The 19,465-nt window shown below is 46.6% G+C and overlaps 1 protein-coding gene across 1 annotated transcript in view; it reads right to left on the bottom strand.

Annotated features, from left to right (window-relative positions):
* LOC107379042 (contactin-associated protein-like 4) overlaps positions 1–19,465 on the bottom strand; it is a 223,383-nt gene that overhangs the window by 47,212 nt on the left and 156,706 nt on the right. Inside the window, exons 11-16 of the mRNA XM_070541544.1 lie at positions 18,760–18,866; positions 13,189–13,308; positions 12,665–12,865; positions 6,170–6,332; positions 4,825–4,952; positions 4,552–4,722 (exon numbers count right to left, since the gene is read on the bottom strand). Of these exons, the coding sequence (XP_070397645.1) occupies positions 4,552–4,722; positions 4,825–4,952; positions 6,170–6,332; positions 12,665–12,865; positions 13,189–13,308; positions 18,760–18,866 (890 nt within the window). The remainder of the gene's footprint in view (positions 1–4,551; positions 4,723–4,824; positions 4,953–6,169; positions 6,333–12,664; positions 12,866–13,188; positions 13,309–18,759; positions 18,867–19,465) is intronic.

Raw genomic sequence — 19,465 nt, forward strand, 5'->3', positions numbered from 1 at the left:
AATCTGACTGCTTTATCTGTCTGCTGTTTCTCCGCAAGATGAAGGACACTTCGAGATTTTAAAATAATAATTTTAATAAACTCTTTTTACTGTTTATTACAAGGTTTATTATAATCATCATCATAAATAATCATCATGGTTCAGTATAAATGTATTTAATTACTGAAATGACTTATTATTCTTTGGGTTGATAATAATTATTTGTCACAACATGCCGGTGAGTGAGGCAGATACAAGGATCCACATGCGGGTGAGGGAAGCAGGCAGGCAGACAAACCAGAATGAGTTTAGAGTCTTTAATCTTGAACACACGCTGGACAATGAAACAATGAGCCAACCAGACAAAATGGACTAACAGGGTTTAAATACAGGAGGAGCTGGGACCTTGGGTGATTGGGAGACTAGAGACAGGTGGGAGCAATTAACATGGACACAGGACTGAAATAGAATGGGGAGACAGGACAGGGTGTGGCAGTGTGACAGTACCCCCCCCCCCCCCCCCCTCAAAGGGCGGATTCCAGACGCCCACAGGAACACAGAGCAGGGCGGGAGGAGGGGGAACCAGAGGGAGGGCCGAGAGGGACCGATGGAGAGAAGGCAGGGACCAGTAGAGTCCAGGGGCCTGCGCCTGGGGCAGAGGAGGCGACGAACGGCTCCTGGGGGGTCTGCGTCTGTGGCAGAGGAGGCGGCGACGATGAGCTCTTGGGGACCTGCGTCTGTGGCAGAGTAGGAGGCGACGACGGGCTCTTGGAGGCCTGCGTCTGTGGCAGAGGAGGAGGCGACGACGGGCTCTTGGGGACCTGCGTCTGTGGAGAGGAGGAGGCGACGACGGGCTCTTGGGGACCCGCACCTGGTGAGGGCAGGACTGGCGGTGACCGGAGGCAGAGATGCCGGAGGACACGTCTTCGACTTCTGGACTGGAGGCAGCGGCGACGACCTCAGGGCTGGAGGCGGCGGCGTCGGCCCCTGGGCTGGAGGCGTCGTCGTCGGCCCCTGGGCTGGAGGTGGCGGCGTCGGCCCCTGGGCAGGAGGCGACGGCGTCGGCCCCTGGGCTGGAGGCGTCGGCGTCGACCCCTGGGCTGGAGGCATCGGCGTCGACCACTGGGCTGGAGGCGGCGGCGTCGACCACTGGGCTGGAGGCGGCGGCGTCGACCACTGGGCTGGAGACGGCGGCGTCGACCACTGGGCTGGAGATGGCGTCGACCACTGGGCTGGAGATGGCGTCGACCACGGGACTGGAGACGGCGTCGACCCCTGGACTGGAGGGGACGTCGACCTCGGACTGGAGGGGACGTCGACCTCTTAACTGGAGGGAGCGTCGACCCCTGGACTGGAGGGGACGTCGACCTCTGGACTGGAGGGGACGTCGACCTCTTAACTGGAGGGAGCGTCGACCTCTGAACTGGAGGGGACGTCGACCTCTGGACTGGAGGGGACTTCGACCTCTGGACTGGAGGGGATGTCGACCTCTGAACATGAGGGAGCGTCGACCTCTGGACTGGAAAGAGCGTCAACCTCTGGACACGAGGGAGCGTCGACCTCTGGACTGGAAAGAGCATCGACCTCTGGACTGGAGAGAGCGTCGACCTCTGGACTGGAGAGAGCGTTGACCTCTGGACTGGAGAGAGCATCGACCTCTGGACTGGAAAGACCGTCGACCTCTGGACTGGAGAGAGCGTCAACCTCTGGACTGGAGAGAGCGTCGGCCTCTGGACTGGAAAGACCGTCGACCTCTGGACTGGAGAGAGCGTCGACCTCAGGACTGGAAAGGGCGTCGACCACAGGACTGGGGGCGTCGACCTCCATTGACTTCTGGTCTGGAGGCGTCGACTTCTGGTCCGGGGGCGCCGATTTCTGGTCCGTCGACTTCTAAACAGTCAACTTCTGGACCGCCGACTTCTGGTCCGGGAGCATCGACGTCTGGTCCGGGAGCGTCGGCTTCTGGACCGTCGACTTCTGGTCCGGGGGCGTCGACTTCTGGTCTGGGGGCGTCGGCTTCTGGACCGTCGACTTCTGGTCCGGGGGCGTCGACTTCTGGTCCGGGGGCATCGGCTTCTGGAGTGGAGGAGGAGTTGCTACAGACAGGACCGCTTGGACAGGCTGGACCAAATGTGGTGCGACCTCCGGGACCACCGCTGGAACAGGATGCGGTGCGACCTCTGGGACCACCACGGGAACTGGATGTGGTGCACCCACCGGGACCACCGCTGGAGAAGGATGCGGTGCGACCTCCGGGACCACCGCTGGAACTGGATGCGGTGCGACCTCCGGGACCACCGCTGGGAGAGGAGCTGACTGAACTGGTGGTGCCGGAAACTGGGAGAGCAGGGAGGATAGAGTGTCCAGCTGGAGCTCCTGGAGACTGAGGCTCTGATGGAGTTAGGCCAGCTCAGCTCGGAGACCGGCGAGCTCTGCTGGGTTGACTGCGGGTTCGATCCTTTGGCCAAGAGATGAAGGAGCTGCAGAATGGACCGGAACCTTCTCCTGGTAATTCGGGGAGGAGAGGGTGTCCAGCTGGAACTCCTGGAGGCTGACAAGCTGATGGATCCGGCCAAGCTCTGCCTGGAGGCCGGCGAGCTCTGTCAGCTGGGCTGTAGGCGTGGTCCCTCCGCCTGCAGAAGACGGAGGTGCTGATTGGACCGGAGACGGGACTGGTGGTCTGACTGGGGGCGGGTCCAAGCTGGCGCGCCGAGCCGGAGCTGCAGCGAGCTCACGGCTCCGTCCTGGGACCAGGGGTGACGGTGGAGCCCGGCATCCTTCCCAACGCTGTGGGCCAGCTCCGGGGGAGCACACAGCCAGTCTGGTGCCCACGTAGCAGGAGCGGTCTAGCTGCATCTCCTGGTCCAACCTCACATCTAGCTCCGGGAAGGCGGAGGGGATCGTCGCAGCCGGGGTTCGGCGACGGCGTCTGCGGCGAGACGAGGCCAGAGGAGGAGAAGCCGGCCGGTGATCTGCGGTTAAAAACTGGAGCAAACACTCCCAAGGAAGAACCTCCCCGCTGGATCCTTCACAAGGTTGGCTCATTCTGTCACAACGTGCCAGTGAGTGAGGCAGATACAAGGATCCACATGCGGGTAAGGGAAGCAGGCAGGCAGACAAACCAGAATGAGTTTAGAGTCTTTAATCTTAAACACACGCTGGACAATGAAACAATGAGCCAACCAGACAAAATGGACTAACAGGGTCTAAATACAGGAGGAGCTGGGACCTTGGGTGATTGGGAGACGAGAGGCAGGTGGGAGCAATAAACATGGACACAGGACTGAACAGAATGGGGAGACAGGACAGGGTGTGACATTATTATTTATGATAATCAGTAATGTTTGATCAGTAACCAGAAGGTCATTTGCAGGTGTACACACCATGCAGAACTGAATCCAGGGTAAAGTTAACTTGCTCTCACATGTCTTTGCTCCATAACAACAAGCTTTCTGACGCTGAGAGGGCGTGTTCTGTGGTTTTGTTAAAACCAAAAACTCATCAGTTCAACTTCAGTTCTTGAACCAACCAGATACTCTCGTGGCGACGAGTGTACCAGAGGACGAGGGTCGGCCACCTGAAGCCTCCACTAAGCTGTTCTGTCACGCCGATAGAATTGCTCCGAATAAACGCCACCTGTAACCAGCTGACCAAAACTCCTTCAGAGTTAATGATTTTGAGACGCAACTAGTTTAATCAGTCGCTGTGACCCGGAGACATCTCAGGATCGATTTGAGTCGCACCGAGGCCTTTCTACCAACCTCGTGCCCGGAGGACATCATCTCCACCTGACATCTCGGATCCACCAGAGGGTCTCATGAACTGGGTGAGGTATACACTTTCCGACAGATGGCGTCTGTATGCTGTTATCTCTAAGAAACAACTCAGTTAGTTGCAAAACAACGTTTTCCACCCAGAACGAGTTTCTCTTTCTGAAAGACATCTTCTGAGATATCCACGCATCCAACATAAGCATTCCATTTTAGTTTTCCATTCAGACACAGGTTTGCTTTTAATACCAAGTTTAATATCAAAACTGTTACAAATTGCCATTTTTAAATAGTCATTTCAATTGTCATCTTTAAAATTGTTAGTAATAAATTCTTAACTTTTTAAACCTGACTTCTTTGAAATGAAACACAGAATGGTGTATATTTGGTTATTGAATAAGCAAATAATCCATTAAGTCTTCTGTTTAATAAATAAACTTTTGCTATTAATTTAAATATCTTAAATTAAAAATTAATCTTTGGATTAAATATAGACCAAGCCCGTTGGTGTATGAACTTCTATCGATTGCATAGATGTTTATGCATGATATAGGTTCATACGCTAATGTGTCTGATCTTTTATTCAGAATCTAACAAAGCTGATAGCAAACAGCGTTAATTCGAGTATGTAGATTGTCCACGCTACACAACTGAGTTTCACTGTAAACACTATTTCCCCAGGAGGATGCCTTTGATGCAGATTGTCTGTGTCATCTGGGTGTAGGCGGATTAAAGCTTCCAGGTTTCACTGACATGTCATCCTAATCCGGATTAAATTCCCCCCAGTTTTTACCGTACTCACAGCTCAGTTCGATTCGGATGAAGTCTTTGATGCCCAGGTTTTCCAGGAACACCCCAAAGGAGGTGGTGGTTTTAAAAAAGAAGGAGATGTCTGCGCTCAGCTCTCCGTGGAAGGTGGGGAAGTGGAGGTACGACGTCTCTTTGTTGAAAAATGCGGCGTTCCAAAAGTTCCCTGGAAACAGTTTTAAAAACTCTCATGAACTTTACGTAGAAATATCACATGATGCATGTCTAAAACAGATATTTCAGTTGTTTCAACTAGTGATGGACTTACTGTCTCCATGACAACGGAGCGGACCCACCCTGTAGGCAGCTTCTGACCCAGGCCTCTGGACGTCCCCCAGAACCAGAGACCTGACCGGGAGGCTCGCCTTGTGGGTGAGAAGTCCCGAGTCTTCACTCCTGTCAGGGGAGAGGTGAAGGGATGAATTGCAGAAATAAATAGGAAAGAAAGGGAGAACAAAGAATAACATGAAAAGAGAATATGAGAAGTAATAAAATCCAATTAGCATAAAGACTGAAGATGCAGCCATGACAGAAATGCAACATTTTGACTCCGTGCGGATCGTTTTTACAGGAAAACGTTCTATTAGTCAGCCAGGTCAGATCATATTCATCCTGACACTCGACACTCCATCTCTGCCACTTCCTATGATGGCCATTTCCAAAAGAGCATCCAGATAGACAGCTAAGCGAGCAGCTCTGTCCATTTACACCCGTGTTCTGATAATCTACACGTCAATCTTCCTGTCAGGTGAGAATTTACCCAAACGGAGGGGGAGGTGATGTGGAAAAAAGATCAGCAGTGAGAACTCAGACAAAAAAAAAGATGACAGACATGCTATTTTCCTGCTCAAGGCTCTTCCCGAAGTGGTTACATTTACATGCATGGGACAATATTGAGTTATATTAGAACAGAAAACACAACCACACTACCTAAACCCAGCAGTTTGTTTACATTTGCACTGTCATGTTTTTTATTTATTGCATTTAGCTGCAAAAAGTTTAAAGCTGTGAATTTTTACCCAAAATGCTCTCAAACAAAAACTAAATCACAGCAGAGTTTAGTAGCTTTGTGCAGAGAATCGAGACTCGATCAAACCAAACAGACCTCGTCAATAAAATCAACCAAACGTCTGCTAAACTGCAGACTTGTGTTAAAATAATAAAAAAGAAGAAATGGCTGAAGGAATGTTTACCAATAAAAAAAATGTTGCAACAGCTTTTCCAGGAGTAAGAGTCGTTTCCCTGACAATAAAACTAGGTTTTAGTAGCTGCTCTTGCTTGTGGATGCACCATTCTGACCTTTGTTAAACAGGAAAATGACAAAGTGAAGCATTCAAGTTTTTATATTAAAGATCAAAAGTTTGGGATCGCTTGGAAATGTCATTAGAATTCAAAAGATTAAAAAACGAATTATATTAAGGCTACTTAAGTAGTTCCTCAGGGATCTGTCTTAGCAACTCTTGTTTTTTAGATATACTGATGACAGCTGCACTGGCTTCTCTCTCCACTAATTGCTTTGCAGATGATACAGCTCTCTATGAATCATTCCATTTGTCTAAATTAAGACATTAAAACAAGCCCACAGTGACTGTTTTTGTGTTAACTGTCCGTACCACTCCAAACGGTCGGCGTCACAGTTACAGTAGTGTTGTGGATCCACGCAGTCGCCCTGCAGCCCGCAGGAACACTGCTGGCTGTCTGGATGAGCTCCTCCCCAATAAGTCTGGGCTCGACCAGAACCGGGTCCGCCGAGCCACCAGCTGAAGGGAGAACCCTCTGAAACACACAGCTTTTATTACTCGTCTTTTCTCAACAATTACAACAGCAGATGATGGTTTCATTGTTCTCCTACATGAAGACACCTAGACAAAATTCTGCATCTTTTGAACAATATGTCAACAGATTTGATCTGAATCAAAGCAGGGAGACACTTAAGAGAAGCAGAGGACTGAGACGCCGGAGTAAAAACTGGAAAAGAAGAATGAATTCAAATCTCTCTGTGCCTTGCTCAGAGAGGACAGGATCTTTTTTTTTTTATGTCACGCCTGATACTTAAAACTTTATTGTTATTGTTTTTGAATGCTTTTTAATTCCGACCAGACACTGAGTCAGAGGTGAAAGAGAAAGGAAAAGACAAAAGGTGGTGGTGGTGGTGGTGGTGGTTGGGGGGGGGGGGGGTCCACAAAAATAAACACCAATGAACAAGAGTCTGCTTCTAGACCTGCAGAAAGAGAAAGAATAGAAAAAATGGGACACACAACAATACATCAGGAGCAAGCTATCACTGCGTCAACCTGATGATGAAATATAAAATCAACATTGTTTAACTGAGCAATCACAGGATGATAAATCATAGTGCATTTAGTGGCAACGACAGCCTTAAAACATGTGTTGAACGTTCCCAAGCCCATACTTTTGAGAGCACCATGTGAGCACCTGTGTGTACATGCGCTTGTTTATGTAAGGTTTCTCTATAGGAGCGTCCAATAGAGAGTGTGAGGGATCACAGATCTGCCCCCCAAAAATGTGTAGGAGACGGAGGGAGCTCCAAGTCCCAGAGATCCAGGCGCTGCCCCAGAACACAGGAACCCCAAGGAGACTGCAACCAGAAAGGCCCCCGGCCCCCCTCGAGAGGCACAGAGGATCGCCCCGGGGGGCCACAACCAGCAGCCGGTAGAGTCCCGGGAGACATCAGTGGCAAGCCCTCAGGCGCTCCCCCCAGCCTCCCACCCCCTAGCCGGCCGAGCCCGGGACCCAGCGACTCGGGACCCAGGGGCGACCACTCCCGCCGGGGACCTAGCAGAGCCCATGGACCCAGACCCCACCAGGAAGCCACCAGGATTGATCAGGCAGACGCCAAAAATCTTAAACCACCTAACTCGGGAGCCACGAACCCTCAGGCAGACCAAGGCACTGCACCCCACACCAGGTGCAGCAGGGAGAGGGGAGACGAAGATCTATATCATCAAAAGAAGTCCCAGGACAAGAGAGGACTCAAAGGCCCCACCTGACATATACAGTCATACACAAACACAGTCACACACTCCCTCCCTCATTCTCACACATGCACATACAACCAAAGACTTACAAAAATACACGCCGGACACCCACTCATGTTCCCCATACACACCCTATTCACTCTGGTCCCGGTACTGCTGCACATGGGGTACAACCATTACCGGTTACCAGAGTTCGACCCCTTCTGCTGGGGTGCTGATGAGCAGGCTCCCCCGCCCAACGCTGAGCACAGCAACCCACCACCCCAGACCCCAACCAGACGGCCAGATCTCCCTCCTAGCCTCCAGCCCCAGGAAGCCAAGCAACAAAAGAGGTGTGCTAAGACCCCTAGTCTCCCTCCGCCTGCTCCAATATAGTGTTGTTGTGTGTTGATGAGGTGTATTCCATGGCTGTGGTGAGCGGGCAGTGCAGGCATTGTCTGGCCTATGCCAGCTGATGCCACTGCACCACCCCACTTGTACCCACAGCCCTCGGTGTCTAAGTGCAGTTTAAAATTGGAAGTGGGCACCGGCACTTGGGATGAGGCTGAGAAATCCCACTGCCAAGTGCCGTTGAATGTGCTCAATCCCAAGGCCCTAAGTGTGTGTTTGCGTGGAATGTCGTCAGTGGAAGCGTATAAGGTGCAAATAAAATTGGGGGGCAGGTTGCCACAGGAATGCGGAAATGGGGTGCATACCCGCACTCCCTGACTTGTCCACCCCCCAAGGTCCTATGTGCATGTTTGTGTGATGATTTGAGGGAGCAGGAGGAGAAAAATATGCGGGGATGGGGAGGAATGGCTGGTTGAGAGGACGGGATCTGAAACCCTGAAGCTGAATACGGTCTGATGATGGCTCTCACACAGAAAAACAGCATATTGCCTCTTCTGAGGGTGTAGGTCAACAAGAGGATGATATGAAATGTTTCTGATGAGTCAGCTCTTCTTTGTCTTTGCTATAATGTCTATTTTTCATCTTTTTTGTCACTTTCAGTTTTCATCTGTTTTATGACTCATCAGCAACAAATTCTTCTTCTCTTGCATAATATCTGATAGGAATAACAAGTTAAAAAACAATGAAATGTTTATAAATTTTATGCATTTTTTCATGTATTTTTTGTATTTTACATTCATTTCTATTCCTCAAACACCCATTTAGTATTATTTAAATGTTTCTTTCTGTGCCTATTTGTTGATTTATTTTTGCAAAACATGTAAAAATACTGATTGTCCAGCTGTATTCAGTAACATCTGAGTGTTGAAATAGGACGCAGAAATCTTCTTTAATATGTTTAAATGAGTCTCTTTACTCTGCGCCGTGCCTGTGTGCGGACTACAGTGACCGCCGTTCAACAATCCAGAAATTCAAAGCAATCTGGAGATCAAAGTGGTTCTAATTCTGTTTCCAACACTCATTGCTTCTTTTTTGAGTCCATGCTTGAAGCCAACTGAAGAAAAACCAGCAGGATAAAATTCCCCTCAAAACAAGATTAAGAGATTAAAAGGATTAGGATTAGATAAAATGTTTGAATAATGAGATCTGTCTTTGTTAAATTATTAAATTATAATCCCAAATTCAGGCTGAAATGTCCCAAACATTAGTTGATATAATCTCCCATATTACTGTTTCATTTTACAGTTTTAGATTAAACAATAAAAGTGTGAGAATATAAAATAGGCTGTATTTTGGCTTTTTTAATGACCAATACGAACGAGTAGTTTGTTCAAAAATTACTGTTAAGAGTACGAAGCCTGCTGCTGTTTCTCTGTCTGAGCGGTGTGTGTGTGTGTGTGTGTGTGTGTTTGTTAGTGGCTCATTTCTCCAGCAGAACATCTCCAAGCGGCGGGTGGGGAGGTGGGGTCCTGTCGGTCACTGCCGAACACGCCTTCATGGTATAACAACCTTTGTGAAGTCTCCTCAAAGATACAAACTCTAGTGGCCTCCAAAAGTTGTCAAGACCCTCTTGAGGAATTATTTTGTCACTGACCACTCTCACTGTAAATGTGCAATTAGTTTCTACGGCGTCAGAGTTAGCAAAATAAACTAAAAAGGGTGGGGCTAAAAAGGGCTGGGAACTGAGCCTTAATTTCTTTAAGAAATCTAAATCCGCTTACAGATTAGGGTCGGTATGGTCCGGGGAGGATAGTGTCAGTTCGTTCTCGCACGGGCAGTGTACTGTTCCCATGTAGTTCTGAAGGACTTTAGGCGTTTAGGACGCGCAAGAATTTAAAACAAACTCCGGTCCTGTTCAAGACCATACCAACCCTAATATGTAAGCGCCATAAGAAATACCGACTGGCCCTGACTACCCTGCTTTTATTTATTTATTTTTTCTATTTTTATTTCATTCAAAGAAAAAATATGTAAAAAAAAAACAAACAAGATCAGAATAAAATCAATAACAATTAAAATTCTATACAAAATCCATGAATGAAAAGGAGCAGACAGAAGAATACATCTTATAAAGCTCTGCCCCTTTTTACAAAATAAAAACATCATCAGCTTAATTATTAACAAAGAATTTTCAATAAAACATAACAGTTGTACTTAGTATGTAAATAAATCACAGGACCACATAATGAATAAATGTTAATCAACCTATCTCTATAACAATCAAGTGTCTTGTTAAAAAAATAATACATCTCAATTCTCCTCATAATTCAATGCTGTAGTTATGATAAACTTTTAATTTAATATATCTTTTAAATATACTAAGTGACTTAGTGGCTTTGGTTTCATTGCTTAAATGGTTCCAGAATTTTACTCCTTGGACACTAATACTGAACTCCTTCTAAATTAAGGTTTTTTGAATATATCAGCTCCTTTTAGATTATAAACAATGACTGTACATTTATGGGCATGATATTTTTGCAAGCTTTATACATTATTCACAATATTTTAAACTCTACCAAATCATAAAAATTAAGCACTTTATATTGTATAAACAATGGATTAGAGTGATCATTGTAACAATTACTGTTGATGAGTCTTAATGCTCTTTTTTGTAAAACAAACAGTGGTGAAGTATAAGTTTTTATGTGGAACCCCAGATCTCCACACAATACATCAAATATGGTGTAATCAGTGCATTATAGAGAGTTAACATTCCAGAATTATTCAATAAACTTTTAACTCTGTGTAATACTGCAATGGCCTTAGCTAGTTTTCCCTTAATGTGTATACTATGTGGTTTCCATGAAAGATTTTCATCAAACATACCACCCAAAAATTTGATTTCCTTTACCCTCTTAAGTTCCATACCAACCATTTTCAACGATATATTTGTACCTCTGTCATTAAACAACAAAAATTTTGTTTTCTTAAGATTAAGAAGATTATTAAGCCTAGAACTGACCCCCGAGGAACACCACAACTAATTTCCCTCAATTGTGATTTAATATTATCTATCTGAATGAATTGTTTTCTATTTTCAAAGTAACTTCTCACCCATTGATGTGCCACACCTCTGATTCCATAGCTATGTAATTTTTGTAATAACCTAGCATGATCTATAACATCAAAAGCTTTAAAAAATACTTAGAAAATATTGTTTATTGTCTATTGCAGTTGATATTCTATTAACCAATTCCATTATAGCCATAGCAGTTGAGTGATTGGCCCTGAGGCCATACTGTCCATTATTTAGAACACTATTTTCCTCAATAAACTTATCCATGCATGTAACAAAGATTTTTTCCATAATTTTAGAAAACTGTGGAAGCAGTGATATTGGTTGATAATTAGTAAAATTATGTTTATCATCATTCTTAAAGGGGCATTATGGAAGTTTGACAGCCAAAATATATAGAAATATTACATTTCTTCTTCATACATTCTCCTGCAATGGCCTGGTCCTGTAGAATGAGTCCTGGCATTTTTACTGTGATTGCCTGTTTTTCTGTAAAATCACAGAAAAAGAGAGCTGCTTGGGTCGAGCAGGCTGCTTCATGTGCATTCACGCTCAGGCATAGCCCGTAGCATTTGCTATCCGTAGCTTTAGTCTTTGTCGCTGTTCCTAATGCCTAGTGACAAAGCTAGCTACATTTCTGAGAACCCTTAGCTACTTTCTGTAGAACTTTCTTGTAGATATTTCCTGCAAATTAGCAACAAAATAGCCATTTTCACTCCGAACCTTTCTTTGAACGTTGTTTCAGCTGTCATCAAACATATACATTTTACAGATAACACCTTTACCACTGGCGCTATAGCTCACCTATTAAGACGTTGGACTCTCATACAGGAGACCCGGGTTTGATTCCGGATGTCAACATAATATATTTAGAGTTTCTTTTTTTCATTAATGGTATATTTTTTTTACAGTAAGTTGCCCAAATTTTTATTTGAGACTCGCCGAACGGCATTGAATTCACAGATAAAAAGGATGTGGGTTCAAATTTCATTTTGGAAAAATGTTTCAAGCAAGGGAAGGGAATGATCTGAGCATGCAGGACTGACCCATCTTAAACCTTTGTTGGCTGTGCTGAAGAGAAAGGTACAGAACCAAATTATTTAATTAATTAGCTGCGCGTTCTCCTGTCCTCTGTCCTCCGGGTCACACACACACACACACACACACACACACACACACACACACACACACACACACACACACACACACACACACACACACACACACACACACACACACACACACACACACACACACACACACACACACACACACACACACACACACACACACAAGGGACTGTTTCAGCTGTTATTTTTGTTAAAGAGTGTGCACGTACAGCATGCGCGCCTCGTGCACGAGCCTATTATTGAAGCTGCCGTTACGCTTTTGGCCTGAGGGGGCAATCGCGAGCATAAAAATTCAAAACTCCGTAAAGTCCCTTTAACTAATGGGACCACTTTAGCAAATTTCATTGCATCAGGGAATACTCCCAATGAAAGTGACAAATTACAAATATTTGTAAACTGTTCAACAACCGTTTCAATTTTACTTTTTACCATGATCATATCAAAATCCTCATAATCAGTAGATCCTTCATTCCTGCAAGGTTTTAATAAGCCACAAAACCCAACATGCTTTGGTTCATAACCATCATCCATCACAGTAATTCAGAAATGGATCAAATTAAACACATTCCTTACCCTGAGTGTTTAGGAGGCGGGACTTCCTGCAGTGGTAGGACAGTTCCTGTTGGCAGTGCTCTGATTGGTCCACGATGGACAACAGCTGCTCCTCTTCAGACATGTAGTCAAAGTGAACCAAGTGCTGGTTTACGCCTGGAGAAGACCGCACTTTGGTCAGCTCAGTGTTGTTGTGCTGAATCTCCATCCAGGTGTTCACATCTGTTGACCAAACGTCAATACAGGTGATCAATTATCAAGGATTTGTTAGGGCTGTTTAACAGCAAAAAAAACCTACATATCAGGTAATGTTTACATCAAATAACTCATTTGAAAATTAGTGAAAGGCAGCAGGATATTTGAAAAATAAAGAAAACAGAAAAGAATCCAAGGTGTAATAAACAATGGAAGTCAATGGAGCAGTGGGGTGAATAACTGTAGCTTGAAGATTTTAATCCCAGAAATGCAAACTGTAACTAAGTCATTGCTAATTGTGGAAAACCATAATGAGTAGCGATAAGAAGAGGAGGAGAATAACGAGTTACCCGTCATGTTGCAGAAGACCAGCTGGGGTTTGATGGGTCCGCTGCCGTCCACGTCAATATAAAAGTACCCAGACGTGTTGCCGTTGTGTTTGTACGCTTCACAGGACTGCTCGTGCACAGCTGGAGGAGGAGAGATAAAGGATCAACGTAGAAAAGAACTGTGATGAGGATGAAGATCACACACACAGAGGTAGATTATAGGCTGTTCTTCATCTACATGCGTCACAGCTGAGTCATCGCCCATCCATCCATCCATCCATCCATCCATCCATTTTCATCCGTTTATCTGGAGTCGGGTCGCTGGGGCAGTAGCCTGAGGCGAGAGGCCCAGACTTTCCTCTCCCCAGCCACTTGGGCCAGCTCCTCCGGGGGAATCCCAAGGCGTTCCCTGGCCAGGTGAGAAACATAGTCCCTCCAACATGTCCTGGGTCTACCTTTAGGTCTCCTCCAGGTTGGACGTGCTCGGAAAACCTCACCAGGGAGGCATCCAGGAGGCATCCTGACCAGATGCACGAGCCACCTCAACTGGCTCCTCTTGATGTGGAGGAGCAGCAGGTCTACTCCGAGCCCCTACCGAATGACCGAGCTTCTCACCCTATCACTTAAGGAGAGCCCAGCCATTCTTCGGAGAAAACTCATTTTGGCCGCTTGTATCCGCAATCTCGTTCTTTCGGTCACTACCCAAAGCTCAAGACCATCGGTGAGGATAGGAACATAGATCAACTGGTAAATCGAGAGCTTTGCCTTCTGACTCAGCTCTCTCTTCACCACAACAGACCAGTACAACGCCTGCATCACTGCAGATGCAGCACCAATCCGCCTGTCGATCTCACACTCCAGTTTTCCCTCACTCGTGAACAAGACCGCGAGATACTTAAACTCCTCCACTTGGAGCAGGACCTCATCCCTGACTCGGAGAAGGCATTCTACCCTTTTCTGAATCAAGACCATGGTTTCAGATTTAGAGGAGCTGATTCTCATCCCAGCTGCTTCACACTCGGCTGCGGACCACTCCAGCGACAGCTGAAGATCACGTTCTGAAGAAGCCAACAGGACCACATCATCTGCAAAAAGCAGAGACCTGATCCTCAGGCCACCAATACGGATGCCCTCCACACCTTGGCTGCGCCTAGAAATCCTGTCCATAAAGGTTATGAACAGAATCGGTGACAACGGGTAGCCTTGACGGAGTCCAACTCTCACTGGGAACGAGCCTGACGTACTGCCGACAATGCGGCCCAAGCTCTGACACCGGTCATACAGGGACCTAACAGCCCGTATCAGAGGGCCTGGTACCCCATACTCCCGGAGTACCCCCCACAGGGCCCCCTGAAGGAAGCGGTCAAACTCCTTCTCCAAATCCACAAAACACATGGACTGGTTGGGCAAATTGCCACGCACCTCCAGGATCCCCCTAAGGGTATAGAGCTGGCCCAGTATTCCACAGCCAGGACGAAAACCACATTGCGCCTCCTGAATCTGAGGTTCAACAATCTGACGGACCCTCCTCTCCAGAACCCCTGAATAGACCTTACCGGGAAGGCTCAGGAGTGTGATCCCCCTGTAGTAGGAACACACCCTGCGGTCCCCCTTTTTAAATAAGGGGACCACCACCCCAGTCTGCCAGTCCAGTGGGACTTCCCCCGATGTCCACGCGATATTGCAGAGCCGCGTCAGCCAACACAGCCTCACAACATCCAGAGCCTTAAGGAACTCATCCACCCCTGGAGCCTTGCCACAGAGGAGCTATTTAACCACCTCAGTGACCTCAGCACCAGAGATTTGAGAGGCCAACCCAAAGTCCCCATACTCTGCTTCCTCACTGGAAGATGTGTCGATGGGATTGAGGAGGTCTTCGAAGTATTCTGCCCACCGATCCACAACATACTGAGTAGAGGTCAGCAGCACACCATCCCCACTATAGATAGTGTTGGTAGAGCACTGATTTCCCCCCTCAGGTGCCGGATGGTGGACCAGAATCTCCTTGAAGCCGTATGGAAGTCTTGCTCCATGGTCTCACCAAACTCCTCCCATGCCCGGGTTTTTGCCTTGGCGACCACCCGAGCCTCGTTCCGCTTGGACTGGCTGTACCCGTCAGCTGCCACTGGAGTCCCACAGGTCAAAAATACCTGATAGGTCTCTTTCTTCAGCTTGACAGCATCGCTAACCGCCGGTGTTCACCAGCAGGTTCGGGGTTGCCACCACGACAGGCACTGACGATCCTGCGACCACAGCTCCCGTCGGCCGCCTCAACAATGGAGGCACGGAACAGGGTCCATTCAGACTCAATGTCGCCCGCCTCCCCCGGAACATTTTGGAAGTTCTGTCGGAGGTGGGAATTGAAGCTCCTTCTGACAGGAGACTCTGCCAGACGTTCCCAGCAGACTTTCGCGATACGTTTGGGCCTGCCTGGTCTGACCGGCATCCTTACCCCCCCATCTGAGCCAGCTCACCACCAGGAAGTGGTAAGTTGACAGCTCCGTCCCTCTCTTCACCCGAGTGTCCAAGACACGCAGCCACAGGTCAGATGAAACAACAACAAAGTCGATCATCGAGCTGCGGCCTAAGGTATCCTGGTGCCAAGAGCACATATGGACACCTTTATGTCTGAACATGGTGTTCATTATGGACAATCCATGACTGGCACAGAAGTCCAATAACAAAACACCACTCGAATTCTGATCGGGGGGCCGTTCCTCCCAACCACACCTCTCCAGGTCTCACTGTCGTTGCCCACATGAGTGTTAAAGTCCCACAGCAGAATGAGGGAGTCACCGGAAGGAGCGATTTCCAGCACCCCCTCCAAGGTCTCCAAAAAGGGTGGGTAGTCTGAACTGTAGTTTGGTGCATAAGCACAGACCACAGTCAGTACCCGTCCCCCCACACGTAGGCGGAGGGAGGCTACCCTCTCATTCACTGGGGTAAACCCCAACGTACAGGCACCAAGATGGGGGGCAACTAGTATGCCCACCCCTGCTCGGCGCCTCTCAGTGGGAGCAACTCCAGAGTGGTAGAAAGTCCAACCACTCTCAAGGAAACTGGTTCCAGAGCCAGAGCCATGTGTTGAGGTGAGTCCGACTATATCTAGTGGGAACCTCTCAACCTCACACACCAACTCAGGCTCCTTCCCCACCAGAGAGGTGACATTCCATGTGCCAAAAGCGAGCTTCTGTAGCCGAAGATCAGACCGCCAAGGTCCCCGCCCTCGACTACCACCTGTCACACACTGCACCCTGCCCCTTTGAGCACCTCCCACGAGTGGTGAGCCCATGGGAAGGGGGACCCACGTTTTCTCTTCGGGCAGTGCCCGGCCGGGCTCCATGGGTGAAAGCCCGGCCACCAGGCACTTGCCAATGTGCCCCACCTCCAGGCCTGGCTCCAGAGGGGGGCCCCGGTGACCCACGTCCGGGCGAGGGAACACGGTTTCCATTTATATAATTCATCATAAGAGGTCTTCGGGCTGCTCTTTGTCTGATCCCTCACCTAGGACCTGTTTGCCATGGGTGACCCCACCAGAGGCAGAAAGCCTCAGACAACTTAGCTCCTAGGATCATTGAGACACTCAAACCCACCATGGTAAGGTGGCAGCCCAGGGAGAGGGACTCATCACCCAAAATAACTAAATGGTTTTTATTTCTGTATCAGAATCTTTAAAAAGAAAACTATCAAACAGATGAGATTGATAAGAACTTTTGATCTGATTTCAGAATCTTCAGTCAAAACTTTCAAAATAAATTGGAGGATCTGAAAAGATCACCTTTTATTTCTTCACAGACCAGATGCCTTTGACTCAACAGTGTTAGCAAACAGCTCTCACAGAGACATCAGCGGTCAGAATTAGACCTTAAATGAAACGCCTGGTGGATTTCACTAAAGAGCACAACCAATCAATCCGAGCTTAAGGCTCACCTCCTCGGCCTGGTTTCACTCATTACAGGGCGTTGGGCATTTTACGCTCTTCTGCCAGCTCGTTAACCTCTAAAATACCACCCAGATGTACACAAAACCCACCTCCTGATTCAAGGAGTGCAGATATTAAACTATCCCCCCACTTTTATTTATTATTATCAAAATTACAGATCAAACTTACAAAGGTTATAGACAAGAATTCAGTTTGTTTCTGTTTAAATGACCTCCTGATTTAAATGGCTTTTTTGGTTTTAGATATTCTCCTACATTAGAATTTCACAATCCTTCTATGCTAAAAGCTGGAACATTTATTTATCATAGCTTGTTGCTAATATTGACAAAATGTAAACGCTAAAAGTTTGACCCGGAAACTAATGCATTTTAAATACAGTTTAAACAAACTGAGTAAATGTTCCCCCGCTGTTCCTGAATACTGCTGAAGAAGGGATTTTTTTGTTGCTTCGAGCCGCTGAAAGGATTTTTGCTGTTTTTTGAAAACTTTAAACACCAGTAAGAGTAAAAGAGAGTAAAATCCCAAATTATCAGTATAAGTTTTGTAATTTTAATTCATTCATCAGAGGAAAATGTCTGAAACCAAGTAAAAAAAAAAACTAAAGCACTTTCAGTTTTTCTAAACAAAAAGTCAGGAAAATATACCGTATTATGGTTGATTAGCTCATAGTAAAAAACCCCAATAAATTATGAATATAACATATTTACTTTTTCTGCTCAGTTTATTAAAATTTCAAACCTAGAATTTATCTTCATTTTTGCAGCAAAATTACTTTATTTTTGCTCCACAAATAATTTAAAGTCTCACTTCTTTTCAGGGATAGTAAATGGCCTGGATTTGATACAGCACTTTTTAGGGTTCTACATACATAGTCATTCATCCATTCACACACTGGTGATGATGAGCCACAGTGTAGCCACAGCTGCCCAGGGACACACTGACAGACGCAACGCTGCCAAGCTCTGGTTAAAACCAGGTGTGTTGAAGCTAACTTATTAAAACCAGGTGTGTTGAAGCTAACTTATTAAAACCAGGCGTGTTGCAGCTAACTGGTTAAAACCAGGTGTGTTGAAGCTAACTTATTAAAACTGGGTGTGTTGAAGCTAACTGGTTAAAATCAGGTGTGTTGCAGCTAACTGGTTAAAACCAGTTGTGTTGAAGCTAACTTATTAAAACCAGGTGTGTTGAAGCTAACTCGTTAAAACCAGGTGTGTTGAAGCTAACTAGTTAAAACCAGGTGTGTTGAAGCTGACTGATTAAAACTGGGTGTGTTGAAGCTAACTGGTTAAAACCAGGTGTGTTGAAGCTAACTAGTTAAAACCAGGTGTGTTGAAGCTAACTGATTAAAACCAGGTGTGTTGAAGATAACTGATTAAAGCCAGGTGTGTTAAAACTAACTAATTAAAATCAGGCATGCTGCAGCTAACTGGTTAAAACCAGGTGTGTTGAAGATAACCAATTGAAACCATGTATGTTGAAGCTAAGAACCCTCTAAAACATGCAGGATGGAGGTCCAACAGGACCAGGATACAGTTAGTGTCCTCTGGGGCTTCGGTACTTTTTAACAACCTGATGTTTCATCCAGTCTGATTTTAGAAGTGTTATAAAAACGTGTCGCTAAGGTGTCTGTTAGGGTTTGTGAGACTCACAGCTGTGACATGTGGCTCCACTGTAGCCGCTGTTGGAGCAGTTGCAGTGGAAGTTCGTCCAGGACTGGCTGCACTGGCCGCCGTGCTCACAGTGACTGGGAGAACATCTGAGAAACAAGAAAATAAAGATTTTGAAACCTTTCTAAGTTGCTGCTAAAAAATGAGTCTTTGAAGACAAAGAACCTCTTTCATCTCCAGAGGGGAGAGTAGAGGACGCTTGCCAACAGTCCCTAAAATTACAGAATTACTCGTTAACTGAAGCGTAACTTCTCAAACTTAGAAGGAAATCACCCTTTTCTGCTAATCTGTGTACAGGTGATAAAGTTACAGGTATAATGTCCAGAAATGGTCAGTCTTCAGGTACAGATTGACCTACATGCCATCGGTCAGCTGCAGACATGACATATGCCTCTGTGCATCTGTTAATCTTCCAAGTTGCAGGAAAAGATTCAACACTGAGTGTTTACACTCAGATTGCCAAGATCGTCAACATCACGTTCCCTTCTCAAGGTCCTCCTGTGCCAAGCCTGCTTGCTTATCTAGGCTGTCCTGCACAGAATAAAAGACTGGACTGTCATAAGAGTGACTATTTTCAGCTCATATGAGTTAATCAATCATTGTAATGAATCAACCAATGTTATATGTGTAACAGAATGAAATGACTGTTTTTCCACCTCCTCTGACACAGGACTAGTCTGCATGAGAT

The sequence above is a fragment of the Nothobranchius furzeri genome, chromosome 11 (genome assembly GCF_043380555.1).
Source record: "Nothobranchius furzeri strain GRZ-AD chromosome 11, NfurGRZ-RIMD1, whole genome shotgun sequence".
Lineage (NCBI taxonomy): Eukaryota > Metazoa > Chordata > Actinopteri > Cyprinodontiformes > Nothobranchiidae > Nothobranchius > Nothobranchius furzeri.